The following is a 12,671-nucleotide window of genomic DNA, read 5'->3' on the forward strand; positions in this document are numbered from 1 at the left end:
TAAAGAGCAGTAGAGGGACAACTGAAGGAAGAAAAAGGAGGCTACACATTCTTCTGGAATGTTCTTGGTCTACCTGAACAAGAACATTGAATACATGGTGTAGGCTTTGCTATCGAAAACAGTCTTGTGACAGAAGTCCCTACCAGCATTAATGAGCGACTTTCAACCCTTCAAATAAAACTTGCCCAAACCCAACAGGCGGCTATTCCAAGCGCTTATGCACCGACACTGGGTGTGTCGATGAGGACATTAAAGAAAAATGGTGTTCTCAGCTGGATGCCATCCTATCAGAGACGCCTAAGGAGGATAAAATTATCCTCCTGAGTGATTCTAATGCAAGATTGGGCGAGATTTCGATTTGTAGCCTTCTGCCTGTGACTATTGGGAAAGAAGGAATTGGCAACAGCAACCAGAACAGAATCTTTTTACTATATGTGCAGCGCACAACCTTGTTATTACCAACACACACTTTCAAAAAAAAAAAATACATTTAAAACATAATGGAGGCACACACTCAGTTCAACTACTGGCACCTCTTAGACTATGTAATTGTCTAAGCAGAAGATCGCTGTGATGTGCTCCTTACCAGAGCTATGATGAGTGATGATGACTGCTGGACAGATCACCAATTAATACGTTCCACAGTGGCTATCAAGATTATACCTAGGAAGGAAACTAAGGCACAAAATGAACACTCAAGCCCTTCAAGATCCCATGAAGCGGGACTGCTTCCAAACAACTCTTAAGGACCATCTGCTTTCAGAGTTCCCTGAACACTTGTTGTTGTTGTTCAGTCGTTCAGTCGTGCCCGACTCTTCGTGACCCCATGGACCAGAGCACGCCAGGCACGCCTATCCTTCACCGCCTCCCGCAGTTTGGCCAAACTCATGTTAGTAGCTTCGAGAATACTGTCCAACCATCTCATCCTGAACACTGGACCAACGTAAAAACTTCCATTATTGCAGCCTGTGAACAAACTATTGGATACCAAACCAAGAAACACCAGGACTGGTTTGATGAGAATGACAGTGAGATTGAACACATTATTGACAGGAAAAGGAAGGGAGATCTGGAGGTTTTAAGCAGATGTTGGATGGCCATCTGTCATGGATGCTTTAGTTGAGATTCCTGCATTGCAGGGAGTTGGACGAGATGGCCCTTGGGGCCCCTTCCAACTTTACAATTCTAAGATTCTATGAGATGGAGGCGACTGAAAACAGCTTCAGCACATGCACTTGACGACCCTATGAATTGACAGGCTTACCAGCTGCAAAGGTGGGAGGAGGCGTGGCCTGATGATGCAGTCCCGGGAATGCCCCGCCCACTTCCGACCTTGTCCTGGAGTCTCGGAGCCGCCGCCGCCGGCCGGTCCCGCTGCCTTCGCCCTCCTCCTCCTTCGCAGCGAGGATCCTGCGCGCTGCTTTGGTCTGCAGGTAAGAGCCGCGCCTTCCTCTCGCTCCCTAGCTCGGCGCTGCAGGCAGGCGCTTCCTTTCCCCCCCCCTCGCCCCCCTGGGGAGCTTCGGGAGGGATGTGGCTCCTTTTCCTCCCGGTCCTGATCTCTCTCCCGCACCCAAAGCCCTGGAAACCTGCTTTCCATTTCATTCCACCCTCTTCTCTTGCCGCGTCCCCCCTGACGCAAGTGCAAGGCAGCGCTTAATCCTACGCTGCCTTTGCAACCAGAAACCGGCCTTTTCCTCCTCCGAGATTCGACTCCGAGCGAAGTCTGAGTAAGCAGAGCCGCAGCTGAGCCCTTCGAGCCGGGGGCGAAGAGGACAGTTGGCCCGGGACCAGGCAGGTCCGAGTTCAAGAGGTGCGGCAAGGTCTGGTTGCCTTGTTCCCCTTGCCCAGACCATTGCTCCCAGTGATGGAGTTGAGAAATCTCACGGGGCAAACAAGACCAGCCATGTCTACTCCGAGGAAAGCCCTATCTGAGTGTATATTGCTTCCCTTCCCAAAATGTGGCAAGTCAGCAGCCCGGCTTTGTTCCACGGAGCGGGGTCTCAGACATTTGCCCTGAAGTCAGCATCACAGAATATTCCATGGCCTCTTACTCTCACTGGCAGCAACTGACCCAGCTCCCAATGCTTGTTACCTGCTGGGACCCTTAACAAAATTAGCTCACAGACATTAGGGATTGAACCTGCCATGTATAGCAGACAGACTCCTATTATGCCATGGTTCCTTCCCTTAAATTGGATTTGTATCTGCTTAAATTGAAGTTCTGTGGACATAGTTGTTGTCTCTCGACCTCCCCTGCCTTGCATGTTTATTGCGAGGATGAAGATGGGGATATTTTCATACAGACTACAGTAAGCCCACAATTTAGGCATATTTAACTCATGCACATCCAGCTTTACATGCATGGCATTTTTTTATTTTTATTTTAAAGGGGGGCGGGGATCTGGGGGAAATGACTTTGGCAATCCCACCTGCCATTGAACCCGGTGGGTTTTGACTATATGTGATTTTGGCTTCAGGTGCAATCCCTGGAACATAAGTTGCGGACTGTATGCTAGAGGCGAACATTTTGTGTATGCAAAGGTGGGGGGGGGGGAAACACCATTGATTTAGAGCCCAAAACTGGAACTTCCAAACACGTGCAGAGTGATTTCACCTTTGCTGCTGGTAAGTCACAGCTGCCCCCAGACATTTGGGAATAAGAAGGGAGCCGCTAATGCCAAAGTGCCTTTCATTTGCAAAATGACTGAGCATTTGCAAAAAAGACACAAGCAAAATGAACTTTGGAGTCTCAGGTTTTAATAATCCTCCAGGGCACCCTACTTCACTCTTGACCAGCTTCTGCCATCAGGAAGCTCTTTCTAATACTGAGTCTAAATCCCTTTTCTATATTTTGAATCCATTGGCTGCTGGTCTTGCCCTCTGCAGCACCAGAAACCAAAGTTGCCCCATCATCTATGGGACATCTGTGTGACTGAAGATGACCTCAAGTACCCATCCCCTTTTAACCTTTTCTCTGCAAGTCATTCACCACCTTTCTACTCTAGAAAAGTGTTATTATTTTTCCATGGTGATGCTTGCTCTGGCTGAGTTTCTCTCATCCTCTGTTAGGTTTTGAATCTGTTGCAAAGTGTTTTGGCACCTTGGCTGCCAGGGTACTGCATAAAGGCCACAGGAAACTGCCTTATTAACAACTCAGGGCAGATTAATTTTCCATCTCCGCCATTTGACTGTCAGCTCCAATGACTCCCTCCCGGCACAGAGAGGGGTCTTCCACAATACCTGCTATTGGATCCTTTTATCTGGAGAAGCCAGGGATCGATCCTGGGAGTTTCTGCATGAAAGGCAAGGTGTTTTACTGAGCTAAGGAGGTCCATCCCTAGCAGAATGTGGATAATACAGATATATTTTCCAAACTGAGCAATGCCACAATAAAAATCAGACAACATTTACGGTAATTGCCTGTTAGGAGTATATTAAATGGAGAACAGCTCTAGCAGATGAGTGTTAAATGGAGCTGGTAGCTGGGCTTCATTAGGCTTTTCTGCAGGAATATCGTATTTGAATCTTTTCCCCCTGTAGATTTATGTTCAGTGGGATGACTTGGCAGATTCCTCTGGATATTTAGCTGAGTTGATCAATGTTTACTATGCTGTTAACAAGCTTAATTGGTTGGACCAGAAGTTTGGTGAAAACATATTCTAGATCTAGTGAGCCTTTCCACCATAATTTCATGACAAACACACACACACCAAATATGTGTTTGTGTGTGTATTATCAAAGATTGTGGACTTTAAAACAGCTAAACCATTTCCTGGTTCTGAAGCTGCAGTGATGGTAAAACATTGAGCAGATTAATAGTTGTCTGTTATGTAGATGTTAACAGCAAAGCAGCTCTGCTTTGGGGTGGGGGGTGGCACCATACTCATTCTTTTGTGTCTGAATAACTAGGATGCTATTCTTTTTTAGAAATTGGTGTAATTTTGATTCTAGCATATGTTCCAAGCCCAACTTTGAAATATGAGAGTCCAGATTCAGTCCTGGGTTATATGATGGCAATAAGGTATCTCTGAGCATGTGTAGGGTTCTGCCCTTTACCACTAAGTAACTCATCCTGCCTTCAGACATTTAGGATAAGATGCTATCAACGTGGTTATGGTAGACTTCAAATTCTGAATAATAGAATTTGCCAAATTGTAAACGTTTTGTGGATTGCACTATTTTTGTAAAATGATGGGTTTCAATAAGCCTTGTTTTTCGGTGTAAAAAGACTAGGGCCAACAACAACAACAACAACAACAACAACAACAACAAATGCCCAAAATATGTGCCGTGTCATAAATAGCAGTACTCAGAGGTTTGTTTGATTTTTAATTTATTTAATCATTTTTTCAATACAAACATCAACCTCAAAAGACACATACCACAAAAACCATAATAACAATAATAACACAATTTGACAATTCAGATTTGAATACACTGATATACCTATGACTACACCTTTTTTAAACAATATTTTCCCACCTCTCCTCCCCCTACTTCCCACCACTATCCGCCTTACCTCTTAAATATTCATTCCAGATTTCTTCATATTTATCCATTCTTATTTTGCGTCAACATGCAATCCATTCGTATGTAGCTAATCTGTCCATATTATCAATCCATGTGCTCAATGAAATCTTTTCCAACTTGTCAAAACAAGTTTTTTTTTTGCTTCTAATATAGCAGTACTCAGAGTTGACACTGCTGTGTGCATATGTGAATGTGTTTTAGAATCCATCCCCCCCTTTGAAGCATTCCCCCACCCTTCCTCAATTCTCCAGTCCTTGAATTTGACTTAAAGAAGTTAAAATATATTGATGACGGTTCTTGATTCTACAACCTGAGCAAAAAAAATGGCAACATGACACCTCAAATATGCTGCCTAAAGGGCACCTGATCTGTTACGCTGAGAGAGACAAAGCTCAAGGATGTGATGTTGGTAGGTTTTCTTCATCACAGCTAAAATAAAAACGAATGCTTTTTTGCAGGGGTGGAAAAGAGAAAGGAGCCCAGACATTCAGGAAACTTAATGGAGATTCAAGAGATGGCTAATGGTCAGAGCAGCCTTCCCCAGCCTGGTACTCTCTCCAGGTGTTTTGCACTACAACCCTTATCAGCCTGAGCCAGCGCAGCTAATCAGGGATGGTGGGAGGCATGGGCCAAAACATCTGGAGGGCACCAGCCAGGCAGGGGAAGGCTGATTTATAGGTAAGGTAAAGGGACCCCTGACCATCAGGTCCAGTCGTGTCCGACTCTGGGGTTGCGGCGCTCATCTCGCTCTATAAGCCGAGGGAGCCGGCGTTTGTCTGCAGACAGCTTCCGGGTCATGTGGCCAGCATGACAAAGCTGCTTCTGGTGAACCAGAGCAGCACACGGAAACGCCGTTTACCTTCCCGCCGGAGCGGTCCCTATTTATCTACTTGCACTTTGACATGCTTTCGAACTGCTAGGTGGGCAGGAGCTGGGACCGAGCAAAGGGAGCTCACCCCGTGGCAGGGATTCGAACCGCCAACCTTCTGATCGGCAAGCCCTAGGCTCTGTGGTTTAACCCACAGCGCCACCTGGTCCCCTAGGCTGATTTATAGTGCCAGGCTAATTCAGTCACAGTAATTCAGTAACTCTGAACTGATCACAGGGGGGTTGTGAGGATAAAATGGGAAGGAGAGGATCGTGTGTACCTTTGAATTCTGTGAAGGTAGGGTCAGATGCATATGTCATAAAAAATATAACCCCTGCACACAATTATTCCTAGAGTCCGTTTAAAAAGTTGGGCTGTAATGACCCAAGCTTTCTCAGTCCATTATGTGCGTGCTAGGACTGTGTACAGACACCCACTCCAATCTGCCCTCTGGTGGATGTGGTCCCTGGATCAGGCCAAATTGCCCTGTGCTGTCCCAGGGGCCACCCACCCCATTTCTGTTCCCAGGGTGGGGGCAGGTGATGCGGCCAACATCACACAGGATGTTGCTAGCTGGTAAGCATGAAGAGTCCAATTTAGAAAAGCTGCTCGCAAAGCAGCCGCTGCAGGACTGATCTCTCTGCTCAAAAGCTGTTGCGTGGAGACATTTGTCCTGGTGGGTGTCAGGCGGGAAGGTGAACCATGGCACTGGGCCAACCTTCTCCTTGGAAGATGCAGTGACCAGTCAGGTAGGTCTCGGTCTTTCTGCGTGGTTTTTCCACACTGTCTCTCTGCCCTGCCTGATGCCCTGACTGCCACAAGTTGCTCTGGCTCATCCAGCCTGACTTGCAGTGATCTGTCTCTGTGCATGCTCGAATCGACTGAGACCTTCCAAACAGGCCCTATTCGACTCAGTCCTTGGTCAGATCTGATCCACAGCCCTAGTGTGTCCTAGTCAATCAATTGCTTAAATTTGCATATGGGTGAAAACAACCGGTCCATTTTTGGATGATCTGTGCAGGTGGCATCTTAGAAGAGGCATCCGTTCCTAAGTGTGGGACAAAAGAGGAAAGATCTGCCATGTGCAGCTTTTAAACTGCTTACACTGTATTAATAAGAGTTTTTTATGTAATGTGAAGCTGCAAGGAGAGTGATTTGTGCATTTGGGTCATTCTCTTTTCATGTGGGACAGCAACAGGCAGCAATCTCTGTGGCCTGACTGCACTCTAAAACATTTTTTAATTTATTGATTTCATTTGTAATTCACCTTTTCTCCAAGATGCCTGGGTTGTATGTGTCTCGAGCAGTGGTTCTCAAAGAGTGTGGTGCGCCACACTGGTGTGGCAGGAGAGGGTGGCAAGTGTGGTGGGAATATTCAAGCACAATCAAAGAAACATTTAAACATTACAATAAAGCATAGCACAATATAATTTTTTTTTTTTAAAAGCAGAATATGGATAGCTATCTTTTCAAAATGAGAGCAAAAGCATCAAGTGGTGCTGAGGACAATCCTAGTTGTGATCCAGAATCACTCTCTGTATATGTGCCCAGAAACAGAGTGCTGGAGAATAACACTGGCTATTCTTCTAGAGTTCTCAATAACATATTGTTGTGAACAGGGATTTTCATGAAAGAACAGAAAAGAGAGAGGCTTCTTGGTGTTAATGAAGGGATGAGAGTTTCTTTGTATCAAATTAGACCATATATATATATATATATATATATATATATATATATATATGGGATTACCTGGCAAAAACAAGTTCTCACCTTTCATTATGTTTGTATACATAAGGTACATAGGTAAGAGGCTTGTTTATAATTATATTTTGGGAATGATTCATGTTCTAATATAGCTACAGTGTTCTATACTTTCTAGATGCCCCATGATCGTATTATAAAGTTGGTGTGTTCCACGTTATAAATCGAGCGCTTTTTGTTTTCCAAAGTATTTCTTATCAATAAAAAATGGGTGTGGCGTGAGCTAATAGGTTGGGCTGTGAAATGGTGCCTGGGCTAAGTCACCCAGAGATCCTGGATCTCCCCAGTCCTAGTCCAGCCCCCTTACCCAGAGATGGGGAGCCTATAGCCTTCCAGATGTTGTTGAACAACAACTTCCATCATACCTGATCATTGGCCACACTGGCTGGGACTGATGGGAGTTGGAGTCTAACAACATTCAGAGGGCCTTCCTTGTTATGACCACTAGACCAGCATATCCTAGAATCTGGTGTGATGACACATATGGAGAGATTCTTCAGCATATTGGTCTTAAGTAGGAAGGAGTCCTTGAAGGTAGGATGCTTGAGAGGGAAAGAATACTGCATTCATGTGTGCATTTTACCAGCAGGGGACACTGTTACATGCAAAAAATCCTCTGCCCGCCCCACCCCCTTAGCACATCTGTGCTAAAATGTTGTGATTTAGGTGGGATGAGGGTGTGTAGTGGCTGTTGTCACTGCCTTTGGAGACAAAAATGTCTAATTCAAAAGAGCTTAAGGAGTTTTTTTTGGGGGGGGGGTGAGTAGCATATTTTTTTGCAGGCTGGCCTTTAAAAAGGATCTTTAGCTCACTTCATCAACTGAGGCTCCAGTACTTTGGCCACCTCATGAGAAGAGAAGACTCCCTAGAAAAGACCCTGATGTTGGGAAAGATGGAGGGCACAAGGAGAAGGGGACGACAGAGGATGAGATGGTTGGACAGTGTTCTTGAAGCGACTGGCATGAGTTTGGCCAAACTGCGAGAGGCAGTGGAGGATAGGGGTGCCTGGCATGCCCTGGTCCATGGGGTCATGAAGAGTCGGACACGACTGAATGACTGAACAACAATCAAATGCAGCAAACATCAAGAGTATTCTTGTTAGCCTCTTGAGCTTGCCGATCAGAAGGTCAGCAGTTCAAATGGGTGAGCTCCTGTTACTCTGTCTCAGCTTCTGACAACTTAGCAATTTGAAAGCATGCTAGTGCAAGTAGATAAATAGATACCGCTGTGGCAGGAAGGTAAACGGCATTTCCATGCGCTCTGGCTTCTGTCACGGTGTCCCGTTGCGCCAGAAGTGGTTTAGTCCTGCTGGCCACATGACCTGGAAAGCTGTCTGTGGAAAACGCCGGCTCCCTTGGCCTGAAAGTGAGATGAGTGCCACACCCCATAGTCAGGTTTGACTGGACTTAACCATCCAGGGGTCCTTTACCTTTACCTTACCTATGCATGTATGTGGGTTTAGAGGAGGAGGGAGTGTAAAACAGGGAGGCCCAATAAGCATGAATGAAAGAGAGAGGTGCAGTCTGACATTTCTGCGCTTATGATGCATACTATACTTCTTTGTAGTCTTTGGCCCCCTCCATACATAAAATCACACAATCCTTAAAAACACATAGCCAATGACTAAAGAACAGCCGCTAATAGCTGCTGAAGAATATACGTCTTAACCAGCTGCCTAAAACTATAAAGAGATGAGGCCAGAGGCATGCCACAGAAAAGGACCTTTCCTACCCACCATATACTTTGTATACTTCTAAATACTTTGTTAAAACCACTTAGAAGCCTATTTGGGCATTCAGCAGCATGCAAATAAATATACAACTTAAATGCCTCTACTAGCTGAGGAGAACCTTTCATTAATCTGACAGAAGCATCCTGCTGTTTGTCCGCAAAAGCCCCTGCTGCCACTTCAAAAAATTGCCTTTGCTGCAGCAGATTAGCACAGCTGCTCCCCCAATTGTTATTTCAGCTCCCCACCTCCTCTCTCCTTTGATACTTCCTTCCATGCTGGAGTGTGGTTTCTAGTCTCTCTTATATTAGTGATGAGGAGCCTGTGGCCTTCCAGGAGGGCCAGTGGGAGTTGTGAGTCCCAACAAGATCTGGAGGACCACTGGTTCCCTGTTGCTGTTGTATCGAGGGGGACCCCAGTTTCAGGACAGGTGTCGCCACATTTCCCAGCAGAACAGGCTCCCCATTTTGTTTAGTTTTAAAATCTGCTCAGGAAGGAACCGACCTTCTTTCCCTGTTCTATCTCCATGGCAACAGTCAGGAGGCCTGTAAGGGGAAAAGGTCTGTTATCCTGAGTTCTCTTCTCTTCAGTGTTTAAAAGTTTTAGGGTTTCTTGTGAGTAGATGGTAATGGCAGGACTTGGTCGCCAGGTGGGCATTTAAGCACATTTTGGCATTAAAAGTCTACCCAACTAGCACCCCCTGAAAGATAAGGGGAGCATCAGGTAACCTGGGTGAAGTGTTTTTTGTTTGTTTGTCTGTTTCCATTTAAAAAAAATGAAAATGTTGACACCTAGCATTGATAAGAGGAGAGGTTATTCACACCTGGTCTTTTACTGGCAGGTGGGGGGCAATGGCAGGGCCAGTGAGGAGTGGTCCCCTGTTGATTTTCGCTATAGGTAGGAGCCCCTTGTCCAAATCTCACCTGGCCAGAGTTGCTGCTTGCTTCTCTTCCACCGCTGGGGAAATGGCACCTGTGCCAGCCAAATTTAACAGAGCAGGATATTTTAGGGTGGTGATGGTTGGGATATTGAGTTATGCGGAGTCTGCAATCCTTTTGAAAAAATGCTTATATGACTTTAAAAATCCTTACCCCAGAGAGGAACTGTACCATTCCACATGTACTAATACACAAGTTATTGTGGACTGGAATGCTTTATCTGCTACAGAAATAACTGTTCTTGGCAAAAAAGGGGGAATAGTGCTGTTTATTATCTTTAATCCTTTCTTTTTTAAAAAATCTGTGCCCCTTCACTTATTAACACAGCCTGCTAACCATGAATTTATGCATCCCTGAAGGATTGTGAGGCAGCTGTGCTTGGACAGGATAGTGAATCACGGGGAATAGGACACACAGGGTGTTATTTTTGTGATTTGAAAACATTTAGCTTGGTGTTTAAAAAACAACAACAACATTTAGCTTGGTAAGTCTCTATTTGATGAAGAAGCATATAAACAGCTTTAGGAAAACCACATTTTTTAATTTTACCTTTGAAAATGTCAGCTAATGCTAAATAATAATAATATATAATATTAATATATAATATAACTGCAAGTACTTGGCAATCATTTTAAATGATTTTTATGTAATTTTACACACCTTTCACTTACTAAGCAAAACTAAATTATATTAATTTAACCAAAATATATTTCAAATTCCCAAGTCATGTAACAACTTTTTAGAACCCCTCATTTTTGGAATTTGAAAGTTGAAAAATTCAACATATGCAGAACCTCTGCACACAGCCTGAACCCAAAGCACAACCTCCACTTCAGAGGATTGCAGAGTTTGGTTTTCTGAGCCTCCCTTTTCTAGGAAGCCACTTCACTCTACCAGCAACTTGTGGGAAATGTGTACCTCTGTTCCATCTGCTGTGTGTGTTGTGGGAAGGAACACAAAGCTCTTTTTCAGCCATGGAGTGGAATCCAAAGCATGTTTACTCAGATACAACTCCTGTTGAGTCGATAAACTCACAGCGCAGTCCTAACCATGTCTCCTTAGAAATAAGGCCTATTGAATTCAAATAGGTTGTAAACATTTCCTAATCCACCACATTGCCATAAAGCAGTATCTTCCCACTGTGGGTGGAGAGGGTGATACAGCCCAAAGTTCCCCTGTGCCACCTTCCCATTGTGCCTGCATGTTGTTTTCTCTCTTCCAGAAAGGGCTGGTCAAACATGTTTGCTTTGACCCTCGACTAGGAGGCTTTCTGTTCCTCCTTCCCCTTCCCGGTCTCCAGCTGTTTCTCTGCCTCTACCTCACGCCAGGACCATCAGAATTATGCATGCCTGGAAAGCAGTGGTCGGCACTCTGGCCTTCACCGGCCTGGATGTGACGGTGACCACCTTGCTGTACAAACACAGCCGCAGTGGTGGCAGCCTCCTTCAGGATTTGAAGCACTTCAACATATTCAACTCCATGCTGGACATCTGGGGGGCCTGCCTGTACCGGAGTTGTGTGCTTTTGGGTGCTGCCATCGGGGTTGCGAGAAACACCAACTATGGTCCCAAGCGCTTGAAAGGATCCCGGATCTTTATCACACTTGTCTGCCTTGCGGTGGGGATTTACGCCCTGGTCAAGCTGCTGCTCTACTCGGAGGTGAGGAAGACCATCAAAGACCCCTGGTTTTGGGGTTTGTTTGCCTGGACATACGTGTCCCTGGCGGCCACCTTCTCCTTGTGGCAGCTGCTTTCTTCGGTGAGACCTGCCAGGGAGACTCTGGGAGTAAATTCCGAATCTAGGACTGAAGCAGAAGAAATTGGGGATCCAAGTTTGCCTGATGCCCAGGAAAAGAAAGAGGAGGCGTCAGCAGCCACCATTTGTAAGCTGTTGTCTTACACCAAACCAGATGTTCACTTCCTTGTAGTGGCCTTTTTCTTCCTCTTAGTGGCTGCCTTAGGTGAGTACATCCATTGGTGAGGCTATAGGAAGCTGTCTTATACTGAGTTGGATCATTGGACCATCTACTTCATTATTGTCTTCACCAGGGGCTCCTTCAGACATCCACGTGTCTGCCATTTCCCCCTCAGGAAACCCAATCTTTACCACTGAATTGTAGCAAATGCCAATTGAGTTTTCTATGGATTGATGTTTACTCCAATTCAACCCGTTTGCCGAAGAGTGGGTTTTCCTAGGGAAAGTGGTGGGGCAAACTGAAGACTGCTTGGACCCTTGCCTAGCAAGCGCAGGACAAGTGGAAAACCTCTCAGCCCCTTGCTTTCTAGGCATGGGACAAGCAGAAGTGTGGATGAGCCCTGGGGGTGGGGAGCCTGAGGGCCGCATTCCCTCAGGGACAGACTTACAGAGGAAATGGACAGACTGCTAACTTTGTATAGTTGGCTATAGTTCAGCCACGCAAAAGTGAGAGATTCTGGTGCATACACTTCTCCAGCCCAGCAAGCGAGAGGCACTTTTGCAGTTCAATGATAAATCCCAGCCAGGGAAAACAACCAGTGGAGGGAGTGTGGCCTGGGAGGAGTCCAAGGGCCAAATAGAGAGGTCTGGACTGGCAGAAGTTCTCCAGTGTTACCGACGGGGGACATGGCCATCCCTGCCTAGAGGTGCCGGGCATGGAACCAGAGAGCACCTGCATGACAAGTGGTTTCTCTATCACTGAGTTATGGCCCTTCCCCTAATAATGCTTTCCAGTTGTATATACACTGCAGGCTGGTGGTTTGTTACTGTGTTTATATCCCTCTCCTCCAACAAGCTCAAAATACCATGCGAAGGTGTTCCCGTTTTATCCTCCCAAGCCACACTGTGAGGATAAGGTTGGGCTAAGAGA

The 12,671-nt window shown here is 45.7% G+C and overlaps 1 protein-coding gene across 3 annotated transcripts in view; it reads left to right on the forward strand.

The window, feature by feature from the left end:
- The first annotated feature begins 1,361 nt into the window (after positions 1 to 1,361).
- Positions 1,362 to 12,671, forward strand: part of ABCB9 (ATP binding cassette subfamily B member 9) — a 30,939-nt gene continuing 19,629 nt past the window's right edge. The window contains exons 1-2 of one of the 3 annotated variants that reach the window (XM_033174611.1): positions 1,362 to 1,433; positions 11,049 to 11,786. In XM_033174611.1, coding sequence (XP_033030502.1) covers positions 11,168 to 11,786 — 619 coding nt within the window. In that variant the 5' untranslated portion in view covers positions 1,362 to 1,433; positions 11,049 to 11,167. Of the gene's footprint in view, positions 1,434 to 9,428; positions 9,449 to 9,468; positions 9,612 to 11,048; positions 11,787 to 12,671 lie in introns of those variants that run through there. The other 2 variants (XM_033174612.1, XM_033174610.1) reach the window with 2 other exon arrangements.

This window comes from Lacerta agilis, chromosome 17 (genome assembly GCF_009819535.1).
Source record: "Lacerta agilis isolate rLacAgi1 chromosome 17, rLacAgi1.pri, whole genome shotgun sequence".
NCBI classification, from domain to species: Eukaryota; Metazoa; Chordata; class Lepidosauria; order Squamata; family Lacertidae; genus Lacerta; species Lacerta agilis.